General features: G+C 37.8%; 1 protein-coding gene across 2 annotated transcripts; it reads right to left on the bottom strand.

Annotated features, from left to right (window-relative positions):
- Window positions 1–7,055: 7,055 nt before the first annotated feature.
- On the bottom strand, window positions 7,056–12,723 carry LOC135090052 (serum amyloid A-5 protein-like). 2 transcript variants are annotated; one of them, XM_063986307.1, is made up of 4 exons: window positions 12,685–12,723; window positions 11,847–12,003; window positions 7,858–7,968; window positions 7,056–7,731 (listed from the first exon to the last, which is right to left on the bottom strand). In XM_063986307.1, the coding sequence occupies exons 2-4, from the start codon at window positions 11,972–11,974 to the stop codon at window positions 7,593–7,595; spliced, it is 378 nt and encodes a 125-aa protein (XP_063842377.1). In that variant the 5' UTR covers window positions 11,975–12,003; window positions 12,685–12,723; the 3' UTR covers window positions 7,056–7,592. The 2 variants fall into 2 exon arrangements, with proteins under 2 accessions (XP_063842377.1, XP_063842376.1); XM_063986306.1 differs by lacking the exon at window positions 12,685–12,723 and adding an exon at window positions 12,290–12,414.
- Between the last annotated feature and the right edge of the window lie 1,334 nt (window positions 12,724–14,057).

Below are 14,057 nucleotides of genomic sequence, written 5' to 3'. Positions count from 1 at the left end.
CCAATTCTGATATATATATATATATATATATAGAGAGAGAGAGAGAGAGAGAGAGAGAGAGAGAGAGAGAGAGAGAGAGAGAGAGAGAGAGAGAGAGAGAGAGAGAGAGAGAGAGATTATTATTATAGTTTATTGACAGAATTTTGCGATTACAAGAAGCTTAAAGTAAAAATCATTTCACTAAAATCATTATATCATATAAAAAGAGCTACAAATAAAAATCCTGTCCAGATAAAATTAACCAATTCACATTGCAAAAACAAACTTTCTCCAAACTTAACTCTTAAAAAATTCAAACTCCCTTTCTTTTAAAAAACAAGAACATTTTAGCCGTAAAGCTTTAAAACATCGCAAACATAATCACATAAAGTGCCTAATAAAAAAAAATTCAAACTCCCTTTCTTTTAAAAAACAAGAACATTTTAGCCGTAAAGCTTTAACACATCGCAAACATAATCACATAAAATACCTAATTTACCCTTATACTTCATTAAACTGGTAAAACTACTAAAATCCAACATATTATAATTATCTAGCCCTACAGTCCCTTGACAAAGAACAATTTAACAAAACATGAGACTCATCTTGTACTGCATTACTATCACACATACACAGTCGCAACTCTGCTGGTATTCCATTCCTTCTACCTGTCTCAATTTTTAAATCATGTGACATTAGTCGAAGCCTCGTAAGGGCCTGCCTTTTGTAGTCCGGGACAAACTCATTGCTGACATAAACTGGATGTACTGATAGTTCAGGGTTAATTACTGATCTGTACGCCACATACTTAGATGCCGTCTCGGGTTTTTCTCTAATTTTCATTTTGACTATATCCAGTGGATTTACGTTATCTCTATACTGTAGTGCCTTCATCACAAATTGATACCCTGGAGTATTAGCTACTCTGCACAACTCAAATGCAACATAGAATGGTTCTAATGGTTCATAGAATGGTTCTGATTCTAGAAATTTCCTTCTCCTTTTTGCTATGGCATCAAGTACAGGTGGAATACCTGATTCAATAAGACACATGTCGGGGCTTGTAAATTTCCTTACCCCTAGCAAGTTCTTTACTGCTCTATTGTATTGAACAATTATCTTTCTAGGATTATTTGTCAACCATGTTTCTGAGCTATAAAGAAGGGCAGAAGTGACAGCAGCATCAAATACTTTGCGCTTGTATGTATATGGCATAATGTTATTTGCTGCACAAAAAAATGCAAATTTATTGAGTTGCATCTCATTCACGGTTTCGTGAAGGTCCAATACTGTGTTCATCTTTGCATCATCACAAATCCATGCCCCAAGGTAAAGATACTTATGAACACAGTCTATCTTGATGTTACGAACAGTTAACGGCAATCTGTCTTCATCTGTACCTCGCACTACCATAAGTTTTGTTTTCTTTTCATTAAGTACCATTCCATATTCTTGGCAATAATCCAACACTGCGGTTAACTTTCTCACACACATTTCTTTAGAAGTAGCTAGTATTACCATGTCATCCATAAGAAGGAGCGTATGTAGTTTCCCCAAGAATCCATCTGTATCTACACACCTGTTTATCATCCTAACCACCTCATCCATGTATATGGTGAATAAGAGACAACTCGATGGAGATCCTTGGCGGACTCCAACAGTGGCATCAATAGTTGCAGAACGTAACACACTTTGAGTACAGGAATACATAGCTTGTATAGCACGCAACATAACCTTACCACAACCACGTGATTTAAGCAATTCAAGCAATTTACCTCGAGGCACTCTATCATATGCTTTGCTGTAATCTATGAATAACATATACAGCTTCTTTTTCTTATAATTAGCCAGGTCGCATAATAATCTTAACGTCATTATTTGTTCGACACATCCTCGACCGCTTTGAGCACCTGCTTGACATTTATCAATACTTGTCCATAGTTTTAATCTGTTCAAAATTAAGTAATCATACAATTTTGCCAATGTATTCATAATGGATATGCCTCTGTAGTTTCCACATTCAAGTCTGTCTTTACCTCCTTTGAAGAGTACAAAAAGTTTGCTACAACCCCATGAAACTGGATAACACACATTAAGAAAAACAACGTTAAACATATGTAAAAAGAACATGATCCAGTTAACAGGTAAAGCTCTCATAATTCCTGGACAAATACCAACATAACTTTTTCTAACATTCACATCCTTGAGTACTTTATCTAATTCTTGTACAGTGAAAGGTTCGTCTAATACGGGTATCGTTGGAGTCGAGTCATCTATACATACAGTGCGAATACTATTAGTGTGACACTCATTATTTAACAAGCTCTCGAAATGGGTCTTTAGTTGATCGTCTTCAGGTTGTCTGTGTTCGTGCGTATCAATATTCCCTGACCAGTTAATGGCCTTCCATATGAACTTAGCATCATTTGTTTCTAATATCCTTCTCCAGCGCGGCAACGTTCTGTCCCACGTTTCTTCCTGCTGGTCGAGACGTCCACATCTGTTCCTACGAGCAGCTTCATGAATAATTTCACTGCTCGATCTGAAGGCTTCAGAAATATTTTCAATACTAACAGCGTCCGGATTCGGTGGATCGAGACTTAGCAATTCGGTACTGAAATCAAGTAAGTTTACGGTGTCATATCTTGGACTTTTCCACATCGACTCGTTTGCACGTATTCTTCGGTATGACTCACCCAGACCGTTAGCTCGCTCTAACAGCTCTGTCGGGGTAACTTGAGTCATTTCTTTAGTAGCGAGATCTACGCAAATTGGGGCGTGGTCGGAACCTTTAACTGACTTGTTTACCTCGACCGAACTGACAAATCTTACGCAATCGGAAGTAACCACGCACAAGTCAATCTCCGATGTCCATCTTGATCCTCTTCTAAAAGATAAGTCACCTCCTAAGGTAGTTCCTTTTCTGTTCAGGTGATTCATCACAACCATATTGTTACTTCTACACATGTTACGCAACATACGCCCGTGACTATTCACTACCGGATCCTTCACACCATCATATCTATAGACACTTCCATCACCACACGACAACACATGTGATCCAACTCGTGCATTAAAATCACCTAAAACAACTACGTCACGAGTATTCAAACACATCTCACTTAACGCTCGAAACGGTGAAGCTTCGCAATATAGTGAGTCTTCTGGAGGTATATAAACACCACCGAATTTCACATCTTTACACACCGATAAATTCACCCATATCATGTCATCTTCCTCCATGTTTACATTGGTCACATATTGCATCAACGCACATTTGATGAGCAACATAACACCACCTCTGTTACAGCCTACTCTTGACTTATTGTTATACATATAGAAACCAGGTACGCTTTTTTCATACGCACTTTTAACCTCTAACAGCCAAACCAGATCATATTGCATTAAGAACTTAAGAATTTCCGGATCATTCAATTTTTCCCTTACTCCACATACATTCCATGAACATAATTTCAACACACTGGTATTTTTCTTTGTATTCAGAAAAAATATGGTGAAAACTTATCGATTACATTGCCATCCCTTAACAACACACGTCTTTTCCAATCATAACTAATAGACACACCCACATTTCCTGGCTTTTCTTTTTCTTCTCTTTCACGTTGCCTCAACCGCGCCATCTCCTTTCTCACTGCCGGGTGGACATCCTTCTTGACATACACAGAAGAGAGAGGTCCTTCAACTGATTTCAAGTTCTTTGCCATCCTCACGATCCCATTACGTTGATTTCCGTCTCCCACCACGACAAGAAGCGGTCGTTTCCTACGCTGGTCCTCTTTTCCGAGTCGTTTGATTTCCCACGCTGCAGGATCAACGTTTTGCTGATATCCAGTCGCTGCTATCACATTGCGTACTTTCTCAGCATCGTTGCACCCTGTTACATCGCTCTCTTCTGTCAACCCAGTAATAACTAAATTTCTCTTCCTCTCCTTGTTGTCCAAAGATTCTAAAAATAACTGTTGTTGTGAAATAATCTGGAATGCTTGGTCCAACTTATCAGACAACTGCTCCACTTCTTGTTTAATGCTGGCCATGCCTTTCACTTCCTCTTTTAAGCTTCTTATTTCCTCCAATAGATCATTATTAGATGGTTGTGTAGAGGCATCAGCTGTTAGTAGAGTTGCAAGCGATCTCTTTAGTTGTGGGTTTGTCATTTTATTTATATCTGTTGGAGCCAACGCTCTAACAGTAGCTGGATCTTCATAGGTTGTCATGTTCACTTTGTTACGCACTTAATGACCTAGGTGCTGGGGCTGAAGTGCTGGGGGAGACAACAACCAGAGAGCAGGGATTGTGGGCAGTGTAGTGTCGTCTGCTAGTAAACGATCTGCGCATGCGTGGTTTCTACTTGCACAGGCCGGGAGGGGGTGATATAGAGGTGTATGTAATTTCTCTTATAAAAAGTCTTTGCACAGGCCGGGAGGGGGTGATATAGAGGTGTATGTAATTTCTCTTATAAAAAGTCTATCATTCAGCAAGTTCGGCATTCACATACTTCACTATTCACTTCCCCTCACCTTTATAGGCAATTCAGTTCCAATACAGGGCTGTAGGACTAGTCTTCCCTTCAAATATCAGCGTCTTTTGTGGAGCCGTTCACAAGGAGTGTTTACAAGGCGGCCATGTTGGAGAGAGAGAGAGAGAGAGAGAGAGAGAGAGAGAGAGGGTTTCTCTTCCCATCATCCAAATAACTTCCTCCAAGAGCGATATCGATACGTCTTTGTCGAGGAATCCTCTTCCTCTGGTCTCTTGAGGAGTTTCGGAGACTCGTGTGCAGGTAGCTCTCCCCACACCAGTTACAAAATCTCAAGTTACTGCGCCTAGTAACGAAGGATCAGATAAGCCTCGCCAGCCGAGTAAGGTAACAATTCAGGTTGGCAAAGGGGAGCTTCTAACTGTGGCTTCCCTAAAAACTCCCTCAAAATAGTAAAATTCAAGATCCTGCAGTGGAATTGTCGCGGTTTGCTTGCCTCCTGGGAGGAGCTCCAGGTGTTGATCTTTAAATTTTCTCATGTTTGCATTTGTTTGCAAGAGACAATGCTCGGAGAATCAGCTCACTTTGGTCCTCCTGGGTATCGTGATTTCCTCTCCATTCCATTTCCTGGTCAGGGCCACCACGGTGGCACTGCTGTCTTTATTGGCAATAATATTCCTTTTATCCACCTGCAGATCCACTCGCCACTGCAGGTTGTTGCTCTTAAGGTTTTTATAAATCATTTTTATTCATTGTGCAACCTGTATCTGCCTCCAAGTGTTCCTATCAAGAGAAATAAACTTGATAATCTTTTAAATGATCTTTCTCCTTTTATTTTATTGGGAGACTTCAATGGTCGCCGTCCTTTGTGGGTTGATGATGCTGTCAACCCTCGTGGTCTTTTAATTACTGCTTATATCGAGGATTCAGGATTGGAGATTTTAAACTCTAGAGACATGATCCATTTTCACAGTCAAACCGATATTTTTACAGCAATAGATCTCTCTCTCTCTCTCTCTCTCTCTCTCTCTCTCTCTCTCTCTCTCTCTCTCTCTCTCTCTCTCTCTCTCTCTCTCTCTCTCTGTACTTCTATTTTTTTTTTATTTTAACTGGAATGTTTTACCAGATCTACATGGGAGCGACCACTTCCCAGTTTTATTAGAGTCAGCTGATTCTGCACCACAGTCACGTCCTTCCCGATGGAGGCTAGATAAGGCGGATTGGCACCTATTCAAAGATCTCACCACCCCTGCCCACTCAATGGATGAGGTAGGAAACTGTGATGAAGCTGCAACATACTTTACTGATGTCTTGCACTCCGGTGCTATTCAGTACATCCCTAAGACCTCTGGCCAGTTTCCTAAATGTCCTGTTCCATGGTGGAATGCGGATTGTACAGCAGCTGTTCAAGAAAAGCGTGCCGCCTTTTATCGCCTTCGATGGCATCGTGGGGACGTCCACTGTTTGGAGGCTTTCCGATGAGCGCGTGCCCGTGCTCGCCTCACCTTAAAGATGGCTCGGCAGGAGTCTTGGAAGAGTTATGTCTCTTTCATCACAGTTCGCACACCATGTCTTCAACAGAGTCCGCAAAATATCTGGGAAGTACTCTGCTTCTCCCCCACCTGTTTTGTCCCATGATGGGGCTACGGTGGCAGACCCAAAGGCAGTTGCAGACCTGTTTGCTGAGCACTCTCCAAGTGTCTATAGAAAGGATCCAACAACACCTATGGCACTTCATCGTCGACATTTGGAATCTGTTGGCATCAATTTTGCCTCCCCCGTTGGAGAGTCTTATAATGTCCCATTTTCTCGATCTGAGCTACGCATGGCTTTGTCTCAGTGCCATGATGCTTCCCCGGTTCCTGAAGACATCCCATATTCCTTTTTGCGTCATATGTCCGATGAAGCTTTTATCTTTTTACTCGACCTCTATAACTTTATTTGGAATACCGGTGATTTATCATCCTCTTGGGGTGTGGCTGTAATTATTCACATTCCAAAGCCTGGAAAAGATCATCAGCTAACGACCAATTATGGCCCCATTTCTTTAACTTCATGCATTTGTAAGTTACTGGAAAAGATGGTGAATATCAGGCTTATGTGGTACTTGGAAAGAGGCAATTACTTGTCTCCAGTTCATTATGGTTTCAGGAAAATGCGATCTACGATTGATGTAATTTAACTTGACAGTCTTGTCTAGTTTACGTCCTTTCAGCCACGAAGATTAGACGACGATCAACCATAAAATTTCCATTTCGCTATTTGCTGTTGTGGTGACGATGATTTATCAGTTTGTATCAGAGTGAAATCAGTTCAGATGAGAAACACAACGGAAGGTGTTTCCCTCATGGAATTCCCCCCCCCCTCCCTTTCGAATTAGCAATAATTTATGTGTTGATATATTTCCATTACTTCTATGTCATGGTTCACATGAGTCTAGTTATTTTAATTATCAAATTAAATAAATAAATAAGTAACATTGCCGTGCAAAGTATGTCAAAAGAACATTTAGTACAAATTTTCTCAGACTTCTGTCCTTGTGTCAGTGTACAGTAGAAGGAAACATTTCTCAATTACTGAATTACTGTTATTATACGTTTATTACAGTATACATATTTCAGTATGTAATTTTTAATGAACCATGACAAAACAGCTCAATAGAATGAATGAACATAAACACAATATTGCAATAAAACATATCAGCAACGACCAGCGAATGCCGCTGTAGCAAATGACTGCCATGTGTTGACATCGAGCGAAACATTCTGACACTTAATATACCTAAGAGTACATATCGTTTTCCTAAAATAGTTTAAAAAGACAATGCTGCACGTGGTTTTTAACAGATGCATGTTATATGAAGTGAACTATAAAAGCAAAACGTATGTTCAGAGGCAACAAGAGCAGAATATGGGATGCCCTAAGTTTTATCCTGTAAATCAACAGAAACGTAATAGTTTGGTTGGCCTTTCATTGGTAACTATTAAGATAGCAATAAGAGTGTCGAAAGCACTTACAATTGGTTACTGTTGGTTCGGTTGGATAGTAAGGACTATGTGGCTCTTCATGTATGTAGTGCTGATCCATACACTGGTGGAGTTGAGTCTGCTGTTTTCCCCTAATATTGTGATGGAAGTCCTCTTGGACGGTAGCGATTAGGATTCCCACCATTCCTGCCCCACCTGTTGGCCTCCTGGTCACGGGCAGAGTCGGCAGCGCTTCCTCCTCTCAAACGATCTACAGTCTCCCTGGCGTTGCTGGGGATATACAAGGAGCCGTTACTTAACAATTTCTGGCACTTTCAGACATTGACACCACCTACTATCAGCATCAGTCAGAGAGAGAGAGAGAGAGAGAGAGAGATTCATGATAAATTCACTAACCTAATAACCCTGGCTGCCCATCGTCCTCCAGCTCCCCTGCTGGCGGCGTCATGGTTCCCTCGTGCGTGGAAGTAACGATCTGAATTCCTCCAGTTGGCTCTTCTCATGTCCCTGATATGAATAAATAAATAAATAAATAAATAAATATATATATATATATATATATATATATATATATATATATATATATATATATATATATATATATATATATATATATATATATATATATATATATATATATGTGTGTGTGTGTGTGTGTGTGTGTGTGTGTGTGTGTGTGTGTTGGCTTCTCTCATGTCCCTGACATAAATTATTATTATGTAGATATATTAAATAGCAAGAAAGACAAGAACAGAGATGGGGAGGAGAAAGGAAGTGGAAGGGGAGAAGAGGACTACAAGTTGTGACATGCTTGGCTCGTGTACAGAGTTTACATTTTTTGACCCAACTTATGTCATTCTTGTATTTAATTTGCTTCCTTCCTGTTGACCCATTGAGTTGAAACCTATACCCTGGGAAAGAATAAAAGTCATAGATTATTTTAAAAATAATCTGATTACAACAGGCCCCTTAATAACAGTGAAGCGACTAATTAAAGAAATGCGTTTGAAAGAGTCTGTGAGGGTGTGGCACATTGCGGGTTACACCCCGACCACCTCGACTATTATTATTTTTTTATTTATTATTTATTTATTTATTTTTTTTTTATTACACTCCCCTTCCCTCTAATCTCTTGACCACTTGATCAACCAGGCGAGCGTGTCTTAGTTTAGGCTTGGGGTCCGGTGGTGGTCCGGTATTCGTGATAATAAGACGGACGAGAGGGTAAGCGGTGTGAGCTGTACCTGAAGGCATAAATCAATTAGTATGAAAGGGGGGAGTCTTTGGTATTAGCCATACACCTTACGGATTTAGATTACTCCATCGGCCCATGGCCCATACGTGTGGCTTGGCTTGGCTGCTCTTGGCGTATAAGGTGGTGTATCTGCCTTTGGGGCTCCACTTGTAAATGTTACTTGTGTTGGCGTCCGGGGCTTCACTTGTGAATGTTACCTGTGTTGGCGTCCATCATGAAGGAGTGGGCCGGCGTCCCCCTCCTTTTTTTTTTTTTTTTTTATTAGTTTACCAGTAATATAGTACTGGGCAGAACTTTATCCTTGCTTCAAAAGAACGCGATGGCAATTGAGGAAGATATAACGAACGATGATGGGTCCTGGGGCTAGGTCAGTGGGGTCAGTTTCTTGAGCACGTAACGAACAACGCCAGATATCTGGGTCAGTGGGTTCATTGTCTTGGGTACGAAACGAACAACGCCAGACGCACTGTTTTGGGTCAGTGGAGTCAGTACCCCCCTCACTTTAAATTCATTATTTGAAGTACCATCCCTCTCATTTTTTTGTACTTAACTTTTTTTGGTTCATCTCACTGCGTTTTCTATACTAACATTTTCAGTGATAAAAAAAAAAAAAACTTTTGTTTTTTAATATCCATATTTTAACCTGCAATCAATATTGTTCTTAAAGTTTTACAACGGTGCCATATGACCACAATGTTGGGGCATATTAATATTAATCAATCAGTCAATTAATCCTTTGTATAGTATTTGTATATTGTTTATTTTGTCATAGTTTAGTGTCTTCCTCGTCCCTGAAATGCAACTGGCTCTGTCTGTGAAACATCCTATTTGCCTCTGCTGCCAGAGGATATCTTTTGCATGTGCTTCGTGTTTGACTGGCTTTCACTTCTCCGTACCCGTCACTGTTAGGGGGACAGAGTCTGTCTTTGAGAAACTGAAGATTGGTTGAACTCGAAATCCTACTGAGAAGTGGGTAAGAGTTGTTGTGGGGTGGTTTGCTCATAGGATATTAAGACCTCACCTGGTCACGTGATACTTGTGTGTCTCTACCTAGGACGTCCATTTTCTTAAGGACTTTATCTTTATTCCTTAATATTGTCCAATTCTCTTTCTTGAGTTCTGTGATGACATCTTTATAGTGTGTCATTTGCCATAGATGACACACCATAAAGATTGTCATCACACAACACACGAAAGAGAATCGGACAATTTTAAGGAACAAAGAGAAATGCAGAACTTGCCATCACTTTCAACCAAAATTGTATATATATATATATATATATATATATATATATATATATATATATATATATATATATATATATATATATATATATATATATATATATATATATATATAAAGAGGGGTAATCGTGGTGGGTAGTAGTTCTGTAGAATGGTGCCTCGTGCATAGCAAGAATACTTGTAGCATTCTATAAGTTTCGTGAGAGGAAGGAGGCATGCAGCGCTCTGGTGGATAGAGGTGATGTGGGCAGAAAGGAGGCATGCAGCTCTCTGGTAAATAAGTAGATGTGTTGTGGGTAGGAGGGAGGCATGCAGCGCTCTAGTAACTAGACCGTGCTAAGAGGAAACAACTTATTGCAGCATAGAGTGCGTAGCGGTGCCTTAAGAGATGACGACCTGTGACGTACGTAGTAGGAAAGAATCACTACGAGAAAGAAGGATCGTAAGAGTATATAAGTAGTATATTTAACAATTATTGTTAATTATGATAGCTTTTAACCTTATAATAGTTATGTTAATTTTCGGCTTCTTGGTGTGCGTGATTAGATTAAGTATTGATTACAACAAGAACTATGCGGGATATCGCCAAAATAATGACTTATAGTTGTAGCGGAATGACCCGTTTGTGTGGGCTGCAGCCCTATTCAAGGCTCGGCGCGAGATTTCGGCTCAGACACTAACTGAATCTCATCGGGGCAGATACGTCATATCCTTCAATTATCCTGTGGTGTTTAAACTTTGTTTATATGAAATTAACTGCTTTTGTGCTTGTGTGTGTGTGTGTGTGTGTGTGTGTGTGTGTGTGTGTGTGTGTGTATATATATATATATATATATATATATATATATATATATATATATATATATATATATATATATATATATATATATATATATATATATATATATATATATATATATATATATATATATATATATATATAATGTTAATTACTTGAGACGCTAACAGAATCTCATCGGCACAGGTACAAGAGAAAACATATAAATTCCCTTGCCAATTAGTTTACTAGGACTTTAGAGGGAAGGGGGAAGGAAACAATTAAAGATGTAAACTTAAAGGGTAAACTATTTTTTTTAATATATTAATCAAACACCAATGATACATACACATTTTCTTTTAATGTAACGTCTATACTATTTCTAGGATGCTGTTTCATGAAAATAATGAACTCTGGGAACATTAATGGTGGAAAATATTAATTTAAAGTATTTATCATGAACTGATTAGGTAACATTGTGTCTAGTAGAGGGGTTCCACAACTCCAAGGCAACAGAGATGAATTATTAGATATATCAGTGTATATTCAGTGTATATTTAGAAACTAGCATAAATAAAACTCAATCTGGTTGTCATGGAATTTTCCAGTGCTTTATAGACCTCCGGCTAAAACGCTATCATACAAAACAAGGTCAGAAATATTAGGCTGAAACCATAACTGGTGGCAGCTAATCTTATTCTTTTTTTTTTTTATCAATAACAAGTAAATCAAAATTAAATGGAACTTTAAATTTAATCAAAGCAAAACAACTTCGATACCAAATCAATACCCAATTTTAGCTCAAATCTAATTAATTAAAATAGAAGATAAACTAAAAAAAAGATAAAATAAATAAATAAACAAATAAATAGATAAATAAAACAAATAAATAAAATAAAACCTTCCACTCAGACGCTTGGTTAGACTATCGCACCGCGCCTCCGCTCCACGAACGTGTCTGTACATTAAGTTGGGCGCCCGGACTGTCCGGACATTTCATACTGCCACATCAGAACTACGAATTCGTTGCCAAGCGCTTTAACCACTCCACCAGTTGACCAGATTTTATACTATACATTGGGCATGTGACAAGAGATGTATACTTACTTGTAAGCTCGTACCATATCTCCTGTCCCCTGGACGGCACCCTTTACGAAGTCCCAGGGATTGCCGGGAGCCGCGTTCACTACTGCCGTCGCCACCAGCACACCCAAGACCAATGTGAAAATCCTCATCCTTCCTCTTACAAAAGTGTCGGCCACAACTTGAACATAAATAAATTGATTAATACTAATAAAGTGATGGGACAAACAAGACAAGAAGTTGCTGAGCACTTCGAATGTTATATAGATATTATCAGATATTATACAGATTATATAAGGAGGAAGTACAGTAATAATAAATGTTTTAAACGCAATCAGGCAGAGCAACATGCAATTCGGTTAATAGGTACGTAATTAATTTGCTAACGTGTCAATATTAATTTTTGAAAATATTTGTATCAAAAACAGAACATGGTAAACTCTTCATAAATTATATTATAGACTTACTACAAGAGGGCAGCAGTCTCTAGTAACTTGCAAATGTCACGACTGAATTACACGAGCCCGCCACAGTGCTTATATGCGACAACTGACGACGTATTTTCCACACACACACACACACACACACATACTATCTGTTTTTATTAAGTTAGGGAATACCATGGTGTTCCTAGAAACGAGAGAGAGAGAGAGAGAGAGAGAGAGAGAGAGAGAGAGAGAGAGAGAGAGAGAGAGAGAGAGAGTGGTAAGTTATGATCCGTTACTGTTGGTATCTCCGCGCTGGGACTCCTAGCGCAGACAAGGAAACATTAATTCGCTAACGTGTCAATATTAATTTTTGAAAATATTTGTATCAAAAACAGAACATGGCAAACTCTTCATAAATTAGATTATAGACTTACTACAAGAGGGCAGCAGTCTCTAGCAACTTGCAAATGTCAAGACTGAGTCACACGAGCTCACCGCAGTGCTTACATGAGACAACTGACGACGTATTTTCCACACACACACACACACACACACACATTATCTGTTTTTTTTTTTTTTTTTTAAGTTAGGGAATACAATGGTGTTCCAAGAAACGAGAGAGAGAGAGAGAGAGAGAGAGAGAGAGAGAGAGAGAGAGAGAGAGAGAGAGAGAGAGTGGTAAGTTATGATCCGTTCCTGTTGGTAAGTTCCCGCTGGGAGTCCCAGCCCTTCATATAACAAGGAAACATTATTAAGAATTTGGTAATCCCAAGGTCAATCCTGTAAGAGAGCAAGTATGTGTGTGTGTGTGTGTGTGTGTGTGTGTGTGTGTGTGTGTGTGTGTGTGTGTGTGTGCATACATGATTTCGCACATTCAGGATGGCTGGCAAAATCTGTCGCTGTGTGCATGAATGCACAGGAAATTCCAGTGTTGAAAGACTTTTCGGGAAGACCCACGGTTTAGTGACCGTGTGTGTGTGTGTATGTGTGTGTGTGTGTGTGTGTGTGTGTGTGTGTGTGTGTGTGTGTGTGTGTGTGTGTGTGTGTGTGTATGTGTGTGTGTGTGTGTGTGTGTGTGTGTGTGTGTGTGTGTGTGTGTGTGTGTGTGTGTGTGTGTGTGTGTGTGTGTGTGTGTGTGTGTGTGTGTGTGTGTGTGTGTGTGTGTGTGTGTGTTATTTTTGCATAAGATCTTAATATGCCATATGATAGTTGTTTACTGCTGGGATTGTACAAAGGAAAGATTCATATATATATATATATATATATATATATATATATATATATATATATATATATATATATATATATATATATATATATATATATATATATATATATATATATATATATATATATATATATATATATATATATATATATATATATATATATATATATATATATATATATATATATATATATATATATATATATATATATATATATTATAGTGTATATTATATTATAATATATAATATATTATAATGTAATATTATATATTATATATAATATATATATATATATATATATATATATATATATATATATATATATATATATATATATATATATATATATATATATATATATATATATATATATATATATATATATATATATATATATATATATATATATATATATATATATATATATATATATATATATATATATATATATATATATATATATATATATATATATATATATATATATATATATATATATATATATATATATATATATATATATATATATATATATATATATATATATATATATATATATATATATTATAAATAATATA

This window comes from Scylla paramamosain, chromosome 34 (assembly GCF_035594125.1).
Source record: "Scylla paramamosain isolate STU-SP2022 chromosome 34, ASM3559412v1, whole genome shotgun sequence".
Lineage (NCBI taxonomy): Eukaryota > Metazoa > Arthropoda > Malacostraca > Decapoda > Portunidae > Scylla > Scylla paramamosain.
This window is presented reverse-complemented; position numbering and strand designations above follow the sequence as displayed.

Coding starts and splice junctions, on each gene's coding strand:
- LOC135090052 (XM_063986307.1), bottom strand. CDS start 11,974: ATGAGGATTTTCACATTGGTCTTGGGTGTGCTGGTGGCGACGGCAGTA. Junction 7,969..11,846: donor GATATGGTACGAGCTTACAA/GTAAGTATACAT, acceptor TATTCATATCAG/GGACATGAGAAGAGCCAACT. Junction 7,732..7,857: donor TGGGCAGCCAGGGTTATTAG/GTTAGTGAATTT, acceptor GTATATCCCCAG/CAACGCCAGGGAGACTGTAG.